Raw genomic sequence first — 24,890 nt, 5'->3', positions numbered from 1 at the left:
TCTCCCAAAATGGTGCTAAAATTCAAAACTTAGAAACTAAACTTGATGATCTTAGCCAGACTTTTCTTCTTAACAAGATCATTGTTTCTGGAATTGAAACGACCGCTCGGGACCTACCTACTCTATGCGAAAAAGTCTTAGATCGTCTGAATGCACATATGGGACTCCATCTTAATAATACTATGCTCAAGACTGTAAGGCGTTTAGGGTCTTTTGACCTGTCTCAGGTGCCAATTGAGCTTTCCTTTGTGTCTGAAGTGACATCTGTCGAAATCTTGCGTAATCGAAAAAAGCTCAAAGGTTCGCTTATTTTTGTCAACGAGGCCCTCACAAAAGAAAGGCAGGAAGTTTTCAAACTAGCGCGCAACAAATTCGACAAGAAGAACGTGTGGACCATGAGAGGAGTTATTTATGTGAAAAGCGGCTCGCAAAATATTCAGTGTAAATCGACTAGTGATGTAGTTGAAACCCATGATTTGGCTAATGAGCCGTCGATAGCATAAATAAACGGTGGTTTCTTGTTTTCCTTGTGACTGTGTAGTATGAACCGCTTCCAGACTTTTTTGGATTCCCGTTTAAAAATAGATGCGATTCTGAATACGTCTATTGGTGGTGATAAAGATGTGCCTTATGCTAAAAATTTACCCGACTTTGATTTTTCTTCAGAAGGCACTTTAGAGTGTGAGCCCGACAGATGTAAATTCCCGGTCACAGTGCTTCATGTCAATGCTCAGGGTTTACAAAATGCGTATAATGAACTCAAGTTTTTGCTATCATCTAGTCCAAAAGATATTGTGGCCATATGTGAAACGTTTTTGTCTAGTTCTTCACCTATGTCTATGCTCGAGGTTCCTATGATGAAAAGTGTATCTCGCAGTAGGAAATTGAATGCACGAGGTGGACAGGTGATCTGTATTCGCCAGGATTGGTCTTTTAGTGTAATAAAGGATATATCAATTTGGGAAGAGGGTTTATGTGAAACGCTATTTGTGGAAATTAATCCCAGGAGTGGTGATTCGTTTATATTTGGTTCAGTATATAGACCTCCATCGAGTAACCCAAAAAGTTTTTTTGAGGTTTTTGAGTCGGTTCTTTTAAAACTCAGTGAGTCAAAGAAACCACTTATTGTATCAGGGGACTTTAATTTTGATTTGCTGAATTTAGATCTGCGTACTCATAAGGAATTTTTGAACATTATGCTTTGTGCTGGTTTTCTTCCCAGCGTTTCTCTCCCAACTAGGGTTACAAATACTACAGCTACACTGATTGATAGCATATTTTTTTCTGTTAATTCAGTTAAAGCACTGAAAGCCTCTGTAATTTTATCTGATATGTCAGACCATTTCCCGGTGAGTGTTCCTCTTGATTTAGGGAGAGTTTATGCTCGTTCTTGGGATGCTAGAGATGATACTTCACATAAACGATTTGAGTGGATTGATTTTAAGCTCCTACGTGAACTAATTAATAGTAACGATTGGAGTCTAGTTTATGGTTCAAATGATGTTAATGTTGCATTTTCTAAATTTATTTCTGATATGATACGGCTCAGAAAGGAGGCTACTACAACTAAGTTTATACATGGGAAATATTCAAAAAAATTTGATCCTTGGATTACCGAAGGAATTTTGATTTCAATTAAAAACAAGAAATAAAAATTTTTAAAAATTCCAAGTGATGCCTCTTTTGAAGAATATAGAGCATATAGAAATAAGTTAAATTCGATTGTTAGATATACAAAGAGAACATATTATAAAGATAAGTTTATTCAGTATAAGTCAGATATGAAAAAAATTTGGCGATTGATTAATGAGAGAATTCGACCTAGCCATAAATCTAAATCTAGTGTTGATTGCCTAGAAGTTGATGGAAGGAAGGTAACTGACCGTAAAGAAAATTTGAATATATTGGGAGACTATTTTAGTTCAGTAGGAAAAAAGCTTACATCGGATTTTTTTTTCTCCATTGTTAAGTATCCCTACCATTTCTTTTGATAATGATCATCAAACTGCCCTTTTGGTTTTTCCGAAACGACGCCCCAACATGTGAAAAAAATTATCATGAAGCTTAAAAATAGTTCTTCGTCTGATGAATTTGGTTTTTCTACTCGAACAGTAAAGCAGGTAGCTTTTGATGTTGCCCCATTACTTTCACACATATATAATTTGTCATTTGTACATGGAGTTTTTCCCGATTTGTTGAAGAAAGCTAATGTTATTGCACTACTTAAAGGCAGAATTACTAGTGATCCTTCAAATTATAGAGGTATATCACTTTTATATTAGCTCCATAATTATTTAATTGGTAAAAATATTTTTCATCCTTCTCAGTTTGTTTTCATTAAAGGAAAATCAACGGAGTTGGCAATTCATCATGTTCTGCTTGAGATAAATGATGCAACTGACAGTGATCAGTATGCGTTGGCGGTATTTCTTGATGTCGCCAAGGCCTTTGACACAGTCAACCATCGTCTGTTGTTAATGAAACTCCAAAAATATGGTTTTGCTTCAAATTCTTTAAATTTTTTTAAAACTTATCTTACGGATAGAAAACTTGAATGTCATGATAGAATTCATGGTATCCGTCCGGAAAGTTTTTTGACAAGTTGTGGGGTCCCTCAAGGGTCTGTCCTTGGACCGACCTTACTCCTTCTATATATAAATGATTTGCCTGAGATATTACTACTTTGTAAAATTGTAATGTTTGCAGATGATGTTGTTATTTTTGCATCTCATGCTGATTTATCCATACTCTTTCGGAATCCTAATATCACACTTTTATCTGCAGGGGATTGGTATGCCAGAAATTTACTTTCATTAAATGAGAAGAAGTGTCAATATATGCTGTTTTCTCGATCTGGTTCTCAGAAGACAGAACAGTTTTCTCTTTATCTAAATGATAGGGTCCTACAACGTGTTGATAAATTTAAATATCTTGGAATTATTTTGGATGAAAATCTGTCTTTCCGTGAACACGTGAAAACAATGTCTCTAAAAATTTCGCGAAATATCGGCATTCTGTCTCGTTTATGCCATTTTTTTCCAAGGAATATTTTAAAGACAATATATTTTTCTTTTGTTAATCCATATTTTCTTTAATGTGTTTCTGTTTGGGCATCTACTTTTCCTTCAACCTTTAAACCTCTTCAAACTCTACAAAATAAAGCCCTTAGATTAATGTTTAATGTTAATAATAGATTCTCAGTTAGCCATCTTTATGGATCTTCTGGTTTCTTCTCTTCATCAACATCATTTTATTGCCATTTCTAATATTTGCCACAATTATGTTTTTGGACAACTTTCACTAAATTTCCCAAGATTATTCCCGACAAATTCACAATTCCACAATTACCCAACATCTCATAGTTCTGATTAATCTTTTGAAATTAGGCCAACGGTGCGATCGGGATTTAGTTTGCGTCATATTGGTTCAAAAGTTTGAAATTTAATCCCAATAGCTGTGAGAAATTGTAATGATAGAAATAAAGTTCTGAAGTTATTAAGAAATCATGTTGCTAGTCCCCATAATATTTTCCTTTGTAAGTGTTGAAGTTTGATTTCCAAAAGAAGTGCAAATTAGTTTAAGCCGAAGTAATGATGGTTTTTTCTTTTGTTTGTGTTTATATTTTTATTTTTTTTGGTGATATACCACGTGCTTAAGCATGCCATTAGGCATTTGCACTGTTTGTTTAAATGGTTTAAGTCTTGTTGTAAATAAATATGTATCTATCTATCTATCCATCTATCATGCAAGAAAACTCTAAACTTGTGTTACTTCTAAAGTGGAAGGTTATGTGTGCTGTAGTGTTAACTGGATAGAATAAAAGTACTTTATTATCAAGCAAACTCTCACAACATAAAACTGCCGAACTTGTTGCCTTCAGTCAGCTAGCCTATATTGTATACAAAAAAAAAAAAAAAAAAAAAAAAAAAACATAAGCACACCAGTGAAATATTAAACCATTGCCTACCAGGGATGACCTGTCAATCAAACTGGCCTGTCAAATACAATGAATAAAATGAAAAAAAAAATGGGGACACGAGTAAAAACATAAGTACATTATAAAAAACATACACCAATGAATCCAACTGGCCTGTTAGATAAAAATGAACCAACAAAACTAACTCATTAACAATATAGATGGCACATTAATGTGATGCATTACAAATTTTATTTAGTTATGACTTCAACAAATGCTGGTACAAAGCTCTTTCCGTAGCGCTCAGTTCTTGCTGAGGGTTAGGATTAAAACTGAGATTTTTTGTGCTTTTGATATGAGTAAACGGGGCTTTGGAGGGCAATAAGCGGCTGGGAGTATACATTGGAAGCGTGGGTTACAACGCAGATTATTTCCGAAATTGGTACAAGGAGTATCCTGTCGGGCTGCCAAGTTAGGGAGGCGGAATTCCTTAAGGAGGAAAATGTAAGGCACTTTGCCCTGACCGTAAATAATTGTTAGGGCTCTCTTCTAGAAAATTTCTAGTCTATCGGACTGATCCACCGTAAGACCAAAATGCCACACCGAACAAGCATACCCAAGCTGTGGACGGATAAAAGATATAAAAAGTCGGAGGACATGTGCTTTTGGGTACAAAAATTTAGCAAATAGCTTAAGGAGAGACAGAGATTTACTAGCCTGTTTAACAATAGAGCAAATATTGGCCTCCCATTTCAAATCGCTAGTCAAAGTGACCCCTAAAAGTTTAATTTTTGTTGTAATTATTTCATTAGGTATCGGGGTTATAAATGATGGTTTTGATTTAAGAAAATTAAAGGTCGTAATATGAGATTTATGGGAGTTTACTTTCATTATTGACTGGGCTGCTTCACTTGCAACTTCTTCGAGAATTTCTATTGCACTGCTGTTAATATTTCTTCTGCACTTTTCGAGCAATGACATGTCATCCACAAACTTCCATCGATTTGCTGATTCATTTGCAAGATTGTTGATCATTACCAAAAATATTAAAGGACCCAAAAGCGTACCTGCAGAACTCCGTAAGAAATAGGAAGTGAGTCAGAATAAACATTTTATACTTAACAACTTGACTCCTATTTGACTGAAAAGATGCAATAATGTTGACTAGAAAAGGGGGGACATTACATGCATTCAGTAATTTTTCAACTAAAACATTATGATTAATAGATCAAAAGCCTTTTGGAGGTCAATTAAAAGGAGATTGAGCCAGGTATCTGGCTCGTCAAGTAATTTATATACAGTATCTAGGAACTGACCAGGTAATGTGTCGTTGATAAAGCTTTCATGTTTCTGAATTGTTGTTCATTAATAAGTACAAGGATTGTCTTTTTAAGCCAAGGGGGCATATTGAAGTTCTCTTTAGTTTACGTATTTTTGCCTCAACACCAACAGGTTTTGCTACAGGGATATCCTTGTCTGGTGCTGGGGGGCGGCGAATATTACATGAGAGAGCAGGAATGGTTTGTACAATAGCGGCAAGGTGTTTATTTAATGAGTTGGCCTGAGTTTCAGGGGGAACATCAAGATTAAAGTCAATATTTTTGACTTTTTTACCACTGATTTTCTTGACTGTATTATACCACTGCTTTGGTTGGGCTTTAAAGAGCTCACTTACTTTATTAAGGTAATACTGGGCTGAAGCTTTCCAAATCTGCTTTTTTACAGATTTCCTTAGTAGGTTAGCTTCTTCAGTTTTTCCTTGGCGGAACAGTCTTTGTCGGATTAAACTTTTTATTGCATCATTTGTATACGGCTTATCATTAGAACATTTTTTCCCTTTTGACCTCTAGAAAATGAATTTAATAATTATTGATAAGTTTTTCTTGGAAAATTTTGGCTTTCTAATTCGATTCGTTGGTAGCAAATACATCTTCCCATTGCTCTTCTGAAAGCCATGTACCAAAATTGAGTAGACCGCTATCAGTAATTGGTCGATACTTAAATATATGAAATTTATACTTGCAGATATGATCTTATATCGGACTTAGCGAAAGCGTAAAAAGGTAACTGCCACCAAGTGGAGGGAGGGAATTGGGTCTTTGATAGAATACATGCATGTTTGTACAAATAATATCAAGCGAAGTACCACCTTTTGTGGTTGGGATATTTACAATTTGTTTTAAATTAGCTTCCCGACAAAGATGACTTGTATTTAGTTCATTTCCGTTACCGGTAAGTAGGATCCCAGCATTTGGATGTTTAGACTGGAGGTAATCAAACGTTGCACGGAGTTTTTCCAAGAAATCTTTACGCTGCTCCGATTTTTGACCGAGTGAATAATAAAAATAACCAACAATGATATTAGCTAATGGGAGTGGTAGAACTTTCGGTGTAACTTTAATCAAAATTATTTCATCATGCTCATTTATTCCTGGAACGTTTACTTCCCTTGGTGACAAATTTTCACGACGAAAAATTATTACCCCTCCCCTCTTTTTACCAAGGTATTGATCATGTGGGCAGAGTTACTCGGTAAAATAAGCCATTTTGAGAGTATCCAGGTCTTGGGTCTGAACCCCGGTTATACAAATTAAGCCTGATGCTAGCCTATTCGCTGTAATTTCAAGCTCAATAGGTTTTACAGAATTAAGGCTTTCTGCATTACTTAATAACAACCTAGGGAAATGGTAGCGTAGTTTATTATTCTTATGTTTACTATTGTGAGTACTAGAAACTGTCCTGAAAATCGTAAACCGTCAAAAGTAAGGTCATAATGCTAAGCCTTTTCTCTTGAAGTATTAATTGAGCCTTTGTGAATAAACTACCAGTGCTAAATGATCTTTTTTCTAGATATTCTGTTATTTTTATACCAGAGCATTTTATTACTAAGTTTAGTGTGAATTTACTTAAATTAAAAGGTGCTTCATCATTATGTGTTCCCGCTAAAATCTTCAGTCGAAAGGGTAGACCGTCGGGAGGTCTAGCATTCTTTTTTATTTCCTTATTTCAGTTCTAGTTAATTCTGATTTGTTTTCTTCTTGTATGGGTTTTATTTTGAGTAAAGTTCAGGCTCTTTGCCACCTTGTGTAAAGATCTACTAAATTTTCAAATTATGACACGAGACTTTGCCTGGAAATGCATGTTATCGAAATTTCTATGCTTTTCGTTTTGCCGAACATCAAGCTGTCCCACTTCGGAAAATAGGTAAGGGAATTATTCCAGGCTGGTCTTCGAACCCTGGTCTCGTTGCTTCTTGCGTCGAAGCAAATTTTGGGTTCCATCTCAGGAAGGATTTCGACCGTCCTTCGACTGGTGCTGTGAATCTTGTTCGTCTCTGTACAAAGAGAATTTTTTTTAAGGATCTGACTCTTTATCGTCGAAACGCCAATTCAGAACGTGCTAAAAATAACAGAATTTTTTTTTTAGAATTATCTCTTACAAAGATAGGTCTCCTTCATCTGTCTCTGCGGCTGACATCCCTGATGAAGAATGTTATACCTTCTATGAATCCGAATATGCTGCTCCTGATCAGAACCTTGAATTTTTTCATGAAACTAAGTTACATAATTTCCTTGCTACCAGTCCCAACAGTGATACAGCGCCAACTGTAGATGTCATTGGGCATTTAAAGCCTAAATCATCCAATAGTATTGAACACACCAGTGCTTTGCATTTAAAGTTTGGGGGAGAGCCATTAGTCCAAAACTTGGTACTTTTAATGCATATAACTCTACACAGCGAATTCTACCCTCTCCTTTTCGCATTGGAGATCTTATCCCAATTCCCAAAAAAGGAAAACCAAACCCAGAATGTTCATCATTTCGACCTATTACGAATCCGACATTCTTTTGCAAAGTCTTTGGGCTTTTTTTTTCGATCTGATCTTGAACAGACATGTTATACTCTTCCTCACCAGTTCGGATTCAAACGGGGAATAGGTTGTGCTGATGTCCTGACAGTTGTAGCCAATGCAGTAATTGATGTCGGATTCTCAGGAGAATGTCTTATTCTCGCTAGTCACGATATCAGACGAGGCTTTGATCTCCTCATCTACCCAGTTATACTCCTCAAAATGGCCAAACGTGAACGAATGTCTTCGAGATATGTACTGTCGATTATGTATTCGCCTGAAACTACCTGCAAATAAAATGTGCCCGCTGTTCCACTTTGGAAACTCATTCCTGTCTTGAAAGGTGAACGTCAAGGAGCGGTTTTTTCTCCTAATCTTTCCAGTAATTGTGTTTTGGATGCTCAAGACCAGTGCCCCATATCTTTGATACTATCTTCATTGAATCTGTCTCTAGTTTGTTATACAGATGACCTTTTAAACCTCAGCCATACCCTCCAAAGAATGAATGACGTCTTTGTCACACCTTAAGAGGAGTATCTTAAACATGGCCTTCGTTTCGATGCTGATAAGTCACAAATAGTGCTTTTTAATTGTAAAGATGAGCCACTGTTCTCAATAGCCATTGGTCTCAATAGCCATTGGTGATGCCGCTGTTAGAGTCGTAGGCCACCTCGTTTATCTATGTCTTCCTATTGGTTTGTCGCTACGCCTTAGCCACTAATCGTAGACCATCTTGCTCGACGCATATTTGCCTCTTTTGCATTGATTATTGCAGCGAAATCTCGATTCAACCGCCTACTATTAGCTAGCCTTTTCAATGCTGTAACCCTCCCTCACTTCTTGTATATTGCTCTATTCTGGAAGCTATTTAGTGGAAGTAGTAGGGGCAGTTTAAGCACTAGTAGTGTTGTATTAGTAGAAGTAGTGTGAGAAGAATAACTAGCAGGAGTAGTATGCACATGCTGCATTTTGACCAGTTGAACATCCCCTTCGTAATGCCGTATAAATTTTAGCTTGATTCGATGAGCCATTCCAAAGGTATTGCTGATATGCCCTTTTGACAGTTTGTGTGTACATAGTATGTTCAGATTTTGTTCAACTTTCCCTTCAACATTTCCCCAAATTTTCACTTCAATAACCTCATCCTAGGTAGTACTCACTACAGCAGTAGTGTTTGTAGTGTTAGTAGTGACTATAGTTGTATTAGTAGTAATAGAATGTATAGTAGTTGTAGTAGTAGTTTTACTAGTAGTAATTGTAGTAGTAGTATTAGTAGCGTGCAAATATTGCCTCCTGGTCGATTGATTTTCCCTTATTAGCATTCCCTGAAACTTTAATACCCTAATCCTGAATCCTGAATCCAAAGTTATTGTGCATTTGCATCAGAAAGGAAATTAATATTCACCATATACAGACCTAGCCTATACCAATTCAGGGTATATATTTGCACGTTAGTGAGTATATGTGTATGTATGTGTATATGTGTGTATGTGTATATGTATGTGTGTATGTATGTGTATGTATGTGTATGTATGTATATATATGTATATATGTATATATATATATATATATGTATATATATATATATGTATATGTGTAAGCCCTATAGATAGGTAGAGTAGCTCCATAGGAGGCTTAGGCCAAGTAGGACCTTGTCCCAGTGGGGCCCATAATAGAAACTGGGAAACCCTCCCCTGGGGGTCATAATTTCAGGTGGAGGAGGAAGAAGGCCCCTCAAATGTACACTCAGCAGGGCCAACTGCCGTGTTCACGCGTCAGATGAGTTACAAAACTTCTCCCAGTAATGGGTTAAATTGCATGGTGAGGCAGAACACCATCGTGGGAGGATCCTCTATAGGAGGACAACTGCGGCAGGGCGTAAGATCCAGATTTATGGACAACGGCCTCTGTAAAGGACTACCTCGACCCTTTCAGGGTACCTGCAAGACTGGGAAACTTGCGGTCAATTTTTCCCACTTGAGGAGTGGCGCCCCTCGAGGAAATTATAGCCTAGTAAACAACACAGCACTCGTACGGGATTCTGATTATTGGATAATTTTCTGGGCTTGGTTTGTTTTGATGGGCGTTTTCGGGCTGAAAAACCTCTTCCTAGCTAATTTATCTACTATGGGCTGCCTCCCCGTAGTAGCATAATATTTGTAGGCATGAATATATAATGAGTCGGAGGTAATAGGCTTGGGACTGTCTGTGCAGGATTTCGACTCTTGTTGATAGAAGAGCATCGCCAAGTGCTGAAAACCATGTTGTGACCAAGATGGGCCCAGGATTGCACAAAGCCTCCAACTTACTGGAGGTCCCAGGGACTTCTTGCTGTCCGGTTCTAAGCCGGCTTAAGCGCTTCGGTGTAGACTTGAGAAGATATGTTGGTCCCCATCCTGCACTGGTATCCGGGATCACTGCTTTTCTTGAGGCCAAAATAATTTCAAAGATTTAAAGAACATGAAAATTGGAACTTGGAATGTTACGACGTTAAAAAATGACTTTCGCATCGACATTTTGACTGACGAATTCAGACGGTTTGAACTGGATTTATTAGGAGTTTCAGAAACTCATATCCCAGGGGTAGGAAGCATGAAATTAGGTGACATAGAATTTGTTTACTCAGGAAGGAAGGATGGGGTACATAGACAGGGAGTAGGGCTCATGATGAATAAGGAAGCTGCTAAGTCTTGTTTAGGCTGGGAAGGTATTAATAATAGAATACTAATTGCTCATTTTATGACTAAAAAGTTTAGGGTATCAGTTATAGTAGTATATGCCCCCATTGAACCAACTGATGGAGATACTAGTGACTCAGATGAATTTTACTTACAGTTACAGGAGCAAATAGACAGGGTACCAGGTAGAAATATGGTGTTTTTGCTAGGAGATTTTAATGCCCAGGTTGGTAGAAATAGGGATAGATGGTATCCTAGCCTAGGTAATTTTGGTGTAGGAAAAGAAAACAGTAATGGCTATAGGCTTTTGCAATTTTGTAGGTATAACAACCTAGTTATAACCAATACGGTGTTTGGTCACAAAATGGCCCATAAGTTGACATGGTATTCACGTGATGGTAAGACAGCAAACCTTATTGATTATGTTATTGTAAACAGAAGACTAGCAGGATCAATACAAGATACTAGGGTGTATAGGAGTGCCGTTATTGATGTTAAAAGTAAAGATCACCATCTAGTAGTGTCTAAGGTTAATTTAAAGCTGAAATTTCGGAAGAGTAACTCCCTCCCGGGAAGTTATGATGTTGGTAGACTTCAGGATGAAAATTTGAGAAAAAAAATTCCAGGAACAGTTGAGTACTAAACTTGAGGGTTTAAAATTTGACAATGTGGAAGATGGATGGAATAATTTCAGAAAAACAATTTGTGAAGTTGCTGATGGTGTCCTAGGGAAGAGTGCTAAGACAGCAACTAGGAATATTAGTGAAAAAGCTTTAGGTTTAATAGAGAGTAGAAGGGGTTTGTATAAGAATTATCTGAGCGATAGGTCGTATGAAAACAAAAGGAATGTAAAGAAAGTGGAGAAAGCATTAAAATATGAACTAAGGAGATGTGAAATGGAGGCGATGGATAAAATTGCTGAGGATCTGGAAGATGCGGCTAGACGGCATAATAGTAAAATATTATACTGGCATGTTAATAAATTGAAAGGGAGTAGCCGATCCGGACTAGTCCCAGTTAAAGATAGAAATGGGGTCACAATTAGTGATAAGGAAAAAGTTAAAGAAAGATGGGTGGAACATTTTGAGAATGTGCTAAACCGAGATACAGTTGCAGGAAAAGATATAGATGAAAATGAAAAAGTTTGTGATACCTTGGATGTGAAGGAAGATTTGTTTAGTGAGGAAGAATTAGCGACAGTACTAGAAGGATTAAAAAATAATAAGGCCCCAGGTGCTGATAGTATGATTAATGAGTTCCTTAAATATGGTGGCTCTGAGGTTAGGAATAAGCTACTGAAGATTATGAACATGATTTTTGAAAAAGGGGAAGTACCCAATGATTTTAGGAAAACCTTAATTAAACCACTGTATAAGAAAGGTGACAAGAGTGAATGTCGGAATTATCGAGGCATTAGTCTGGTCTCTGTAGGTAGCAAATTACTGAGTAATATGATGCTTTTTAGAATGAGACATGCTGTAGACAAAGTTTTAAGGGAAGAACAATGCGGTTTTAGAAAAGGTAGAGGATGTGTCGACCATGTTTTCACTCTTAGGTTAATAATTGAGAAGTCCCTTCGTTGTCAAACACCTTTGGTCCTTAGTTTTATCGATTATGAGCAAGCTTTCGATTCTGTTGATAGAACAGCGTTAACAAAGGTCTTATCGTTATATGGTATACCAGAAAAATACATTAAAGTGATTTGCGCTATGTACGAGAATAATACTGCTGCGGTTAAGGTAGGAAATGAGGTTAGCAACTGGTTTTGTATTAAATCAGGAGTTAAGCAGGGTTGTGTTCTATCCCCCTTTATATGGATCATTTTGATGGACTTCGTCTTAAGGAGCACAGGAAAGGCAATTGGAGACCATGGAATCAAATGGGGAGGAAGAACGCTCCTGGACTTAGATTATGCTGATGATTTAAGCATATTAGATGAAAGTGTGAGCAAAATGAATGAATTTTTAGAGGTTTTACGAGTTCAGGGTGCTAAAATAGGCTTGAAAATTAATGTTAAGAAGACTAAGTCACTAAGGTTAGGAATAAGTGAAGATGAACAGGTGACCTTAGGTAACGAAAAGATTGATCAGGTTGGGAGCTTCAGTTACCTTGGTAGTATTATTAGTAAAGATGGTGGGAGCAGTGAAGATGTTAAAAGTAGAATAGCTAAAGCTCAGGGTGTTTTTTCACAGTTAAAAAAAGTTTGGAAGAATAGAAAGATAAGCCTACAAACCAAGATTAGAATATTGGAAGCTACAGTGATGACAGTGGTCAAATATGGCTCTGAAGCATGGACACTCCGAAAAGCAGATGAAAATTTACTAGATGTTTTCCAGAGAAATTGCCTACGGATTGTTCTGGGTACCCGGCTGACTGACCGTATTTCAAACAGTAGGTTGTACGAAAAGTGTGGTTCAATCCCGCTTTCTGGGGCTATAATGAAAGAAAGGTTGAGATGGCTAGGCCACGTTCTACGGATGAAGGATGACAGATTACCGAAGATTGTCCTTTTTGGCCAACCGTCTGGGGCTACACGGAAAGCAGGTCGTCCTTGTCTGGGTTGGGAGGATGTCATAAATAAGGATTTAAAGGAAATGGGAACTTCCTGGGAGGGTGTAAAGAGGGAGGCTTTAAATAGATTAGGTTGGAGGAGGAGCGTGCGTAGCTGTGTTGGCCTCAGGCGGCTTGGTGCTGCAGTGAGTTATTAGTAGTAGTAGTAGTAGATTGTCTGAAAATCTGGTCCATTTTTTTCGGTTCACTAAGTATTTGCTTCGGTTACCACTTTGGTGTCGGGATTGTTTGTCGATTAGAATATTCAAATTCGCTGACCCTGATCTTGCAATTTCTAGATTAATCGCTAAGCATAACCGAAAACTTAATTCTTCACATAATTGGTGGTATCCTGTTTTAACCAATAGTATTTTTTGTATGTCTGTGTCATGACCGTATTTAGTACAACAATATTTAAATTTGACTCTAACTCATGTTTTATTTTTATATAGTTAGTTGTTGCTCCTATGACTAGTGTTAGTGCAGTAATTGGTTCCTTGTGCATGTGTTTTTGGTTTGTTGGTTTTCCTTTTTCTTCTTTTCTTTTTCCTCTACTCCGTCTTATCATATTGTGTGAATGATGGGTATACAATAAATGAACAAATAAATAAATATCCCGAGTTATCTCTGAAGACACAGAACAAACCGTTTTGCTTGGTAGCGTTTGAGTGTATCCAATAAGATACAATTTTAGAAATGAATAAGTAGTTACAACCTAGCACACATTTTTGTTTGTATGAATTTGTATAAGGTGTTAAACTATGCAGAATTTTCTAAGTATCCCTTATGAGTTTATCTATCTTATGTTCGATCCCACATGACCTTGGAATAATTGTTCAGTAAGTTCAAATGGAAAGTTTTTCGGGTGTTTAATAAAGTGTGATTGGACATTTGGGGAAGGTAATAAGGTAAAATCATTGAAGTTCGATATTGAATCAAATATGAACTATACTCGAAAAAAATGCCTTTGAGATATTCCAAATTTTTTTCGGTATATGTAAAGGACCTGAATCGAAATTTTAAGAATTAAAACATCCTTTAGGAAAAATTTCATTGTTTTGGAAGTTTTTCAGAGAGAACTTTTAATACCTTATTCAATTCAAGAATATAATCGTGTTTTATTGTAGCAGTCTAAGTTTTTGTATAATTGTTTTTTTATTGTTATTTTGGAATTTCTGGTGTTTCAGATGAACATAGAGAAGAAATTTCAAATTCAAAATAATAAGGAAAGGAACAATGATAAAAAGAAATTGATAGAAGAAAAACAAGAAATTTTCCCTTAGAATTGGGCCTGCGTTACCCGTCCTGGTGCTGCTGGTACTCCTTAGTATCCGAAATCAGGGCGTTAGTTTGCTAATTTTGAGTCTCAAAGGTATCTAAACCAGGATAGTACCCTTCTAATTCTGGCGCCATAGGAAATTCAGTAAGTTTCGGGCAGTGGTGCCAACTCAAGATAATGTAGCGGGGCAAGGATTTTTAAAAATTTATTTAATGAACATAAAAAAGGTGTTTTCCAAAATCTTGGGGGAAATTACGAAACCCCTCATTCAGCCTAAATGGCGGGAATCCTCCGACTGTTGGGGTCTCTAGAAGACTTACTCATGCAATTTCTCTTGGGTAAAAGCAACCACGGGCACTTTATAGCAGACATAATTTTTTAATTCTTGTGACATTATATTTTTGGCTGTTGGGGGTGGAGGGTGGAGGAGTTATGATCAAGGTAGTACTTCAGTGAATATTTGCCCTTTTTTTTCAATACACGTATCAGACTAATTCTTCGCTTTCCTAGCAAAACGGTTTTTGCAAGTAATGATTAGGTCTCTTCAATGCCAAAAAGTGCAAAGATTTCTTGAAGCTTTTGAACTATTGTTTAGAAATGTGTTGCAATGATTTGAGTCAATTGGAATTAAACTCACCGTCTGATTCATGGTGAGAACGAATAAAAATTTTACAATGCTTCACCTCCATCCCAACTATAAAAACTGATAGGATGGTGAAAATATATACTACTTTGTCCCCGGTTACCTATGCTCTTAAATACAAGGTCTACGATACAAGTTAAATACAAGGTCTCGAACTTTGATCATTCCCTCACTGGTTTAACTTGTTTAAAAAAACAGTTAGGGAATGTTATAAACCTGTTCAGGACGCCTCCCGAACAGGTTTATGATCCTGTTCTCCTGTAAGCCAGCTTTGAAAAACATCTGAAGAGATAAAACTGATGTCTATCAACTTTTGTTCTGTTTAATGGTAACTTGCTTCTATTTGACTGGTTCAATTTCTTATAAGTAATATAATATTGTTATAGCCCGAAGTAAGCAGCATCGAACATCCTACAAATTCAAGTCTTCGTGTTGTAAAATTTGACACAACTCCCATGATGTCAACATATATAACAGCAGTATATGTTGGAGAAGCCGACTTCATTGAATCAAAAACAAACAGCGGTGTGGTAGTTAGGGTCTTTACCCCAAAAGGAGAGGCTGAAACAGGGAGGTTTTCTCTAGATTTGGCTGTGAAAACGCTCGAGTTTTTTGACGATTACTTCAAAGTACCTTATCCACTTCCTAAGGCTGATATGATTGCTATTTCAGAATACTATGGAGGTAAGAATTTAAATAACCAGTTGTTATAGTTAAGTTTAATTCTAGTTTGAATCTTCAACTTAAGAGATAGTTAACTTTTTCATCAAAATGTTTGCTGAGGATCAGTAAAATTCTATTTTCCATTTACTTTATTGACGTTACTCCATGTAGCAGTAGTATCTTTGGCGAGCCATTTCTGCTGCATGAACAGACTACTCATATAACTGGAATATCTGATTGCCCAGAATAGTGACATGTCATCAAGAAATTGTGCTGTCATGAATCGTGCTATTTAGAAAAAAGTCCCCAAACTTGAATAATCTCTGCAATTAGCTCTTAATTTTTCTCCTTTTTTCTGAAACAATAATTTGTGTCAATCGTATATATTTATTGTTATCAAGTAATAGCATTTGAAAAACCGCGATGACACTTATATTGCAAGTCAATGTAACGTCCTATCTGTTTTTAAAAATGGAAATTTTACAGGAAATCCCTTAAGACTATGGAGGAATTGTTCTCTTTTTGGCTCGTTATAGTGATTTTGCCTTGAAGGCCTTTGACCTTACCGTGTCTCTTGAGGTTTAAAAGCCATAGATTGTCACTTAATGCCGAGGATGTTAGTCTAATGGGATGATTTGTTGTTGGGGTCGCATGATCGACATTATATTCCACCAATTAAAATTTGTCTCTGTCCATGCTTGTAAAGAGTCCGACTTGAAGATCAAGTTTCAATAGTTTGTCCAAGAAATGAATTATTCGTTTCCCCTTTTAGGTGCAATGGAGAATTGGGGCCTCGTGACATTTCGTGAAACAGCTTTACTTGTTGACCCTGTGAAAACATCCGTTGCGAGGAAAAAAAGAGTTGCCAGCACAGTAATGCATGAGCTTGCACACATGTGGTTCGGAAACCTGGTTACCATGGTACGAGTTTTGATATGCCTTTTAAGAGTACCCAATTGTATAGAGTTTTGGGGACTGCTAGAACTACCTGTCATACATTCAAAAAACCATAGCGAAATTTGCTTTAGCAATAAAATATTTTACTGGCTCATCAAAATGAATTTCTTCTGCAAAGTTTTTTGAAAAAAAAATTATTTTCTTTGATTTAACGAGACCACGTTAAGCTATTGTAAACGTTTCCTTTTCGTCAAAGAATTTTTAGAAAGCGAAAAATAAATATTTTGACTAAAATCTGAAGTGTGAAATCTGAATTAATTATATTTACCGATGGTGGTCGGTTTTTTGTCGTTGTGTGCTAAAATTAGCCAAATCTTTTAAATGTTAGTTTCACGCACAAATTTACAAAAATTCAAGCTTGTTGTGTATTTTTTTAATGTATTTTTCGCATTTGAGCAATCACTTTTTGTGTGTGTTTGTTTGTGTGTCTACCAAGAGAAGCTGTCCGTCTGAAATGTTTAGTCTCCTCTCAAGAGACTCTCTACATCTATTACTATAAAATATTATCAAAGAGCTGTGGACGCAAAAAGGAAATTTTGGGCAATGTGTGCTGTGTTGCATCACTAACTAACGTTTGTTTGGCAATTAATTTGAAAACACAGAATTTTCCTCAGTTATTTGATGGTTCTGTGAACATTTTTTTGAAATCCCAGATGAATAGCTAGAAATGAAGATTATTTTCAAGTGCTTACAAACATAGAATGCTTGCTGTTATTTCGGAATCTGGAGATTAATCAAAAATTGAATAAAAAAATGTAAGTAGATTCATTTCTTCTTCAAAGATTCATTTTTTTCTTTAAATCAGTTGCCGATTTTTCAGGAATGGTGGACGGACCTTTGGCTAAAGGAAGGATTTGCAACGTTCTGTTCTTATCTTAGCGGGGACAAACTTCTACCCAGTTATGAGTTTATTAACTCAATGTTCTCTGACTGTTATGGATCAGCTTTTCACCTTGATTGTCTTCGTAGCTCACATCCAATTGAAGTACCTGTGTCGTCACCAAACGAGATTGATGAAATTTTTGATGAAATTTCTTATTCCAAAGGTTCTGTGCTTATCAACATGATTCATAACTTCATTGGTGATGAGGTAAGTTGTAGATTTAAATATAATCCGTATAAGGACTGTGTATTGTGAATGTTGTTTTTTTGGACGTTTTTCTTTCTTCTTTAACTTTGTCCCTCCATGTGAATTGTTTTTGCCTGTATACTCTTGCTGTTTCTTTTACTTCTTGTTTTGTTTCCACTTTGGACAATTGTAGAATATTTTTGATTTTATCGATTTATTATATGCTTCTAGTACGTTGGTTATTGACCTACAGTCTATCTTTTATTAAGCTTTCTTAAGTTTTGTATTTAACTTGGAGCTTTTTTAGTGCTGACTAAAATTTTTGACCGATCTTTAATATGCTGCAGACGGCAAATTTCTTTGATATTTTTATAGCAGGCAAGTCATAAATTCTTTTTGTTCATACTTCCTTTTTTGTTTTTATGTTTCCTTTTTATACACATGGTGCCGTATTTGATTTTATGATCATTTTGAAATTTATGCTGTTCGCTAGTACGCCCCCTTGTATCTGATGAAACTATTTTTTAGATAGGCAATAAAACAGAAAATAACCGTTGACGGATTTTTAGACAATGTAGGAGAGCTTGTGAACCGTCAGACGAAAAGTGGCGTACAAATTAGGCGATTATTTCTTTTACAGTATCTGCCTCTCAAAGAAAAGATCAGTTTGTGGCAAACTGGAGCAAATGCTTTACCTTTGAAAGCACTGTGAAGGATTTCAGGAATGGCTGAGAAAAGAAAAAAACGATGACGGTGCTTATATAAATGTTGGTGCTACTATATTCCTTAAATTTTCAGCAAAAGTAATCACAGGGTGTTGAACGTGGACCAGGAATCTCATACGCGTAACACCCAGTATCGCTATGTTGGACCAGTGTACTTGCGTATGCGTATGTGTGGCGGGTTTTGAGCTATACCAGAAGTGCCAAATTTGAACCAGAAGGCTTGTAAATTCTGATTTTACTTTGCAGAGTAGTTTTCTTGGACTGTCAGTGGCGCTTTGACTAAAGGCATAAAATATCACCTTTCATTTCATTACCTTTATGTTCGTGAAATAGGCCTTTGATTATCTGAAACTAATGTTCTGCGATCACTTTCGCAGAAGCTTTGAAGAAAAAGCTTATGTCCAAGTTTTGTCATGTGCGTCTCAAGTGTTTACAATACCATTAGCAAAGTTAAAATAAATATTAAAAGGAAAAGGAGAATGCAAGTCGGGTGTTCGACTGGTCTTCATGGTCAGTTGTTGCTGATTGTGTATAATTGTGATGTTGATAAGCTGTTAATCCTTTTTTTCGTCGCTTTTGTCTTGTCAGTTGTTGTTGATTGCGTATAATTGTGATCTCGATAAGCTGTTAATCCTTTTTTTCGTCACTTTTGTCTAAGAATTAATGTGACTATTAAGATGAGTCTGCAGATTGGAATGAAAATTCCTTTTGCTATTATTCCAGTCTATTAAGGACCAAGGAGCTATTTCTTCGCCGTCTTTTTACAATTATTAATTCCAAAATGTTTTTACACAAAGCAAGCTTTTCAAAGAAAAGTAAAGAGCTTTAGTAAGCCAAAAATGAGCAGAAATATATTAAAAACACCTTCTAAACGTAAAACTACGACAAACACCGTCAATAAATAAATCAAACTCAAAACGAACAGAAATTACAATAAATAACCGAGTAATACTCAGAACGAGAAAAATTAATATGAGTAGGGCTGAAAACTTCCATGCCTTCCCAAGACCAGAACATAATTTGCACTTTACTGGAAAAAAACAGATAACCGTGGATGTTCAGTTTAATACACATATGCTGAAATTCGTTCCTTAGAGTTCTAATAATTCTGATTTATTAAAGTAAAAAGTGGTAACATTTCATACGTATTTTGTTTTCAGTAAAGCGCAGATTATGTTCTGGTCTTGAGAAGGCATGGGGGTTATCAGCCCTTCTCATGTTAATCTTTGCTTGTTTTGAGTTTGACTCGGCTATTCATTGTAAATTCTGTTCATTTTGAGGTTCATTTATTTATTGACGGTGTTTTTTGGTAGTTTTTACGCTTTTAAGATTATTTCACTTTATTTCTGCTCATTTTCGGATTAGTGGAGGTCTTTACTTTTCGTTGAAGAACTCGTTTTTATGGAAAAAGTTTTTTAAATCAATTTCTGTCCGTTTTTTTATTGACAGTTTTTTTTTCATGGAAAAAAAATATATCTTCTCGTTTTTTTTGTTTTATTTTGTTTTTTTTTGTTTTTTTTTTTGTAGAAGAATCCATAATTTGGCTTGCTATTTATATGTTGAAAAACTTTTTCAACTATTTTTAATCTGGACAAATAATGTTGTTTAAATTAAGTTCATACTACCTCAAGTTGACCTGAAAAATAAAACTTAATATTATTCCCAAAAAATTTCATTTATGCTTTTTGGTAATATGGATACACCTACACTCTCAGGATTTATTTAAATTGTAAGAACTGAAGTTTTAACTGTAGTAGCCCCGAGTTTCAAATTAATAACCCCAATCATTCTCGATATATTGCTAAGGCTTCTTATCGGCAACCATATACAGAGTGCCATTTGATTTAGTTTTAAGACATAATGGGCCAATTGCATAATTATGGGAGGTTGACATGCCCAGTATCCCTAGAGACAAAGCTTCTGGACTGTTCTACTATGCTGAATAAAATGGCTGTCTGTAAATTTTGATTGGATGTTTTTCACAATAAATGGGCTTGGGAGGAGAGTTATTTGCCCTCCTATCTCTTTTTTATGCTTAAAAAGGGCACTAGAACTTTTAACCCTCAATCGAATTAGCTCCTTTAAAAGTTTTAAAGATATTTCTAGCTATTATGGAGCGGCACTTCCTATGATATTGCTTGTATGCCCTTGAAAATTTGAAAATCTGTATGCATATAGTTTTTTCGTTTAAATGAATCTCCTCCTAAATGTTTCCTAAACATATCTCCTTAATACCCTTAGCCTCGTTAGTTACAGTAACTGTAATGGTAGTATTGATAGTATATATATATATATATATATATATATATATATATATATATATATATATATATATATATATATATATATATATATATATATATATATATATATATATATATATATATATATATATATATATATATATATATATATTGCCTTTTAGCTGTAAAACCACCGATACATCCTTTTAACAACCTGTGTGGGCATGGTTTGTTTTGATTTAGTTCCATACAGTTTCAATATTTTCCAAATTTTCTACCTTAATGCCCTTAGTTTTAGTACCAGCATTAGTAGTAGTAGTAGTAGTAGTAGCAGTAGAATTAATAGTAGTAGCCTTGTCTTTAGTGGCAGTAGTAATAGTAGAAGTAGTAATAATAGTAGCAGTAGTAGATGCATGAGTAGAAGCAGTTGCAATAGGATGCAAATATTTTCTTTTGGTTTGTTCAACATCCCCCACAACAAGTCCTGTTAGTTTCAACTTCACACACCAACCTGTTCATAAGATATTGCTGTTACACTCTTTTCACAACCTTTATACAGACGGCGTTTTGTGATTTATTTCACCTCCCCACCTCAGAAAAAACTCTTAAAAAATTTATACCCTTAGGCATAGTTGTAATAATAGTCATAGTATCAGTAATTGTATTACTAGTATTAATATTAATAGCAATAGTGGTAGTACTAGTAGCAGCAGCAGTATTAACATATTGCCTTTAAAAGTAGACTTAGCTGCAATAGAAGTAGTTGAAGCATTATTAGTAGTAAAGAATGTAGTAGAGGTTGAAATATTAGTAGTAGCGTGCATATTTTGTCTTTTGGTCAGATAATTTTTGCCTTTTAGCATTCTCTCAAAGTTTCAACTCAATAACCAAATCAATCCTTGAGATACGCTCTTTTGACAATGTGCATGCACAAGGCGTCTTTTGGTTTTGTTCAAATTTTCCCTCAATATTGTAAATAGATAAGCGTGGTAGTAGTAGTAGCAGTGGTGGCAAGAGCAGTAGTGGTAGCATGCAAATTTTTCCATTTTTGATCACCTCTCTTATCACTTCCTGAAAGCTCCAGATTAATATACCCGGTCATTGATGAAAGGCTCACCTGAATTCCCTTTGTCCTTTTTGAAAATAAAGTTCAAACATGCATACCTTTCTCAATAACATATGCTATATGCAAACAATGAACGAATTGCCTAATTTACAGCCCTTTCACCTGAAGAATTTGGGGGGGGGGGTTGACATGCCGAAAGACATAATTACTGGACCTTTCAACAACGCAGAACAAAATAGTTCTATTAAAATTCTGATCAGATTTATTTTGGGGAATGATAGGCTTGTGGGGGAGGGGCTGGCTGCCCTCCATTCACTTTTGACTTTTAAAAAGGGCACTAGATTTTCCGATTTCCAATCAAATGAGCCCCATCCGATCCGAAGTGTATACAACCACCCGTTCCATAAAAACCTTATATGCCTGGTGCATAACTTACAACCCTTGCCCCCGAGATCTGCAGGATTGTGTCCGCTCTGAAGGCATTGTTAAATGTTCTTTGGACTATAGTGAACAAAATGAGTATCTCACAATTTTGATTGGATGCGTTTGGGAAAAACAGGTGTCAGGGAGGGGGAGTGCTAATTGCCCTCCATCACTTTTGACTCTTAAAAGGGAACTAGAACTTTAAACTTTCCAAGCTTACACAACTACCCCTTCCATAAAAAGCTTATATGCCCCGGGACAAAATTACAACACTTGCCCCCAGACTTTAGGGGGGGTGTCTGACCCCCCTAGCGATTCCCCCTGCTGGAAATACGCGGAAAGTACTTCCTTTCGCTGAAAATATCCCCCCCCCCGTGGAAAATGAGGTTTTCAAAATTTTAGGATTGAGGATTTGAGTTTTGTTTTTTAATTTCCGTAGGGGGAAGGAATTTTGTACTTGTGTATTGTACGCCACTCACTCAAGTTCACGCTGTGTAAGACCTGAGAGCAAACCTTTTTCTTCTTTACTTTCTTTCTGCTTAGCGCGAGACAAGACAAAGGCACATGTCAGAATATATGGGGAATATGTAATTTGGGCTATATATTTGCACCTAGGGGGGGGGTAAAGTTTTTGGACAGTTTGAAGTCAGATAACAATTCTTACTTCATAATATGCAGAATAACTGTACCTAACACACTTTGCATGCAGACCCGCTATACTTTATCCCTTCCCCTAATTTGCAAGTTTATAGCCCAAATTTGTGTTAAAGTAACGGAGAAACTAAGGAAAAAACCGGTAGGTCTCGAGTTGTAGAGAGCGTTAACTTCAGTGAGTGGTGCATAATACACAAGTACTAAAATTTCTTTTCTCTACGCAAATTAAAAAACAAAGCTCCAATAAAATTCTCAAATTGGGAATGCCTTATTTTCCACGTGGGGTATATTCTTGGGGGATATTTTCTGCGAGATTTATTTTCCGGAGGGGGGGAGCCGGCTACTATCAACTCAAAAGGCCTTGTTATATGATCTAAGGACAGTTTTTGAACAAATCTCTATCGGATGTATTTGTGGAAAATAGACCGTAAGGGGGGGGGGCTAGTTGACCTCCGATCACTTTTACTCTTAAAAAGGGTACTAGAGCTTCTAATTTCCAATCCAATGAGCCTCCTCCGTAGTTTATACTATCACCCTTTTTATAAAAACCTTATAAGTCCCTGGGTCATAACTTACAACCCTTGCCGGCTGTGTGGGGATTGTCATCTTCAAGACACAATCACTGGACCTTTCAACTTCAATGTACAAAATGGCTATCTTGAAATTTTGATTGGATGTATTTGGGGAAATGATGGGCGTAGGGGTGGCTGGTTACCCTCAATCACTTTTGACTTTTAAAAAGGGTACTAGACGTTATAATTTCTAATCGAATGAGCCCCTTTCGAACTTTTGATTACAACTTCTGCTATAAGAAGTGCCCTGGTCTAAAACAAAAAAAGGAGGGGAAAGGGTAGTAGCCCACTGATCACTTTGAACCCTGAAAAGGACACTAGAATTTCTTATTAACAGTCCAATGAACCCCTACCCCCAGATAATATCCCCTCGTGGAAAATACTCTCCTCCCCCTTGGAAAATACCCCCCCCCCCGGAGAATACCGCGTGGAAAATAAGGCTTTCCAAATTTCAGGATTTTATTTGAATTTTGTTTTTTAATTTCCACAGGGGGGAAGAAATTTTGGTATTTGTATACTATGCGCCACTCACTCAAATTTACAGTTTAAAACTCCGTTGGGGGTATTTTCCTTGGGGGGATCTTCCTCATGGGGGTATTTTCAGGGGGTAGTCGCCGAAGGGGAGGGGGTGAACGCCAGCCATCGTAAACCCCAAAGTCCTTGTTATGTAATCTTTGGACTGTTTTTAAACAAATGGCTACCTCAAATTTCTATTGGATGCATTTTGACAAAATAGACGGTAAGGGGGGGGGGTCGTTATTTCACCTCCGATCACTTTGATTCTTAAAAAAGGTACTGGAACTTCTGATTTCCAATCCAATGTGCCTCCTCCGAAGTTTATACAATCACCCTTTTCATAAAAGCCTTATAAGCCCCCGGGGCGTAACTCACAAAGATACATCTTCAAAGACACAATCACTGGACCTTGGAACTTCAAGGAACAAAATGGCTATATCAAAATTTTGACTGGATGTATTTGGGGAAATGATGGGCGTAGGGGTAGCTGGTTACTCTCCAGTCACTTTTGACTGTTAAAAAGAGCACTAGACGTTATAATTTACAATCACAAAGGCCGTAGAATAAATAGTTGAAATTACTAAAAATACTTTATCGCAAAGAGCAAGGTATTACGAGGAGTTAAACCCCTCATATGCGCAATAGTTTCAGTTTGTTTTAAGTTTTAATGCTGCTCCTCACTTTCAGTAGAAAAACCTTTTCATATTTACTTTTTCATTGTTTTTTAAATAATTCTAGAAAATCCTGTGCCCCCTTCATTGAAAGTCACTTCCCCCATGAGAAGTTCCTCCATGGAAAAATCCTCCCACGTAACCCCTCCCCCCTTAACTCTCCCCCCAAACCAAAAAATTCCCCCTGAAAACGTTTGTACACTTCCCAGTAACCATTACTATATGTAAATACAGGTCAAAGTTTGTAACTTGCAGCCCCTCCCACGGGAACTGTGGGGGAGTAAGTCGTCCCCAAAGACATAGCTATTAGGTTTTTCGACTATGGTGAATAAAATGTCTATCTCAGTATTTTGATCCAGTGACTTTGGGGAAAAATGAGCGTGGGAGGGGGCCTAGGTGCCCTCTAGTTTTTTCG

At 36.5% G+C, this 24,890-nt stretch overlaps 1 protein-coding gene across 1 annotated transcript in view; it reads left to right on the top strand.

Annotated features, from left to right (window-relative positions):
* Positions 1-24,890, top strand: part of LOC136027934 (puromycin-sensitive aminopeptidase-like) — a 102,599-nt gene that overhangs the window by 30,651 nt on the left and 47,058 nt on the right. Inside the window, exons 4-6 of the mRNA XM_065705402.1 lie at positions 15,303-15,600; positions 16,352-16,500; positions 17,357-17,626. Coding sequence (XP_065561474.1) covers positions 15,303-15,600; positions 16,352-16,500; positions 17,357-17,626 — 717 coding nt within the window. The remainder of the gene's footprint in view (positions 1-15,302; positions 15,601-16,351; positions 16,501-17,356; positions 17,627-24,890) is intronic.

The sequence above is a fragment of the Artemia franciscana genome, chromosome 1 (assembly GCF_032884065.1).
Source record: "Artemia franciscana chromosome 1, ASM3288406v1, whole genome shotgun sequence".
Taxonomy (NCBI): domain Eukaryota; kingdom Metazoa; phylum Arthropoda; class Branchiopoda; order Anostraca; family Artemiidae; genus Artemia; species Artemia franciscana.
This window is presented reverse-complemented; position numbering and strand designations above follow the sequence as displayed.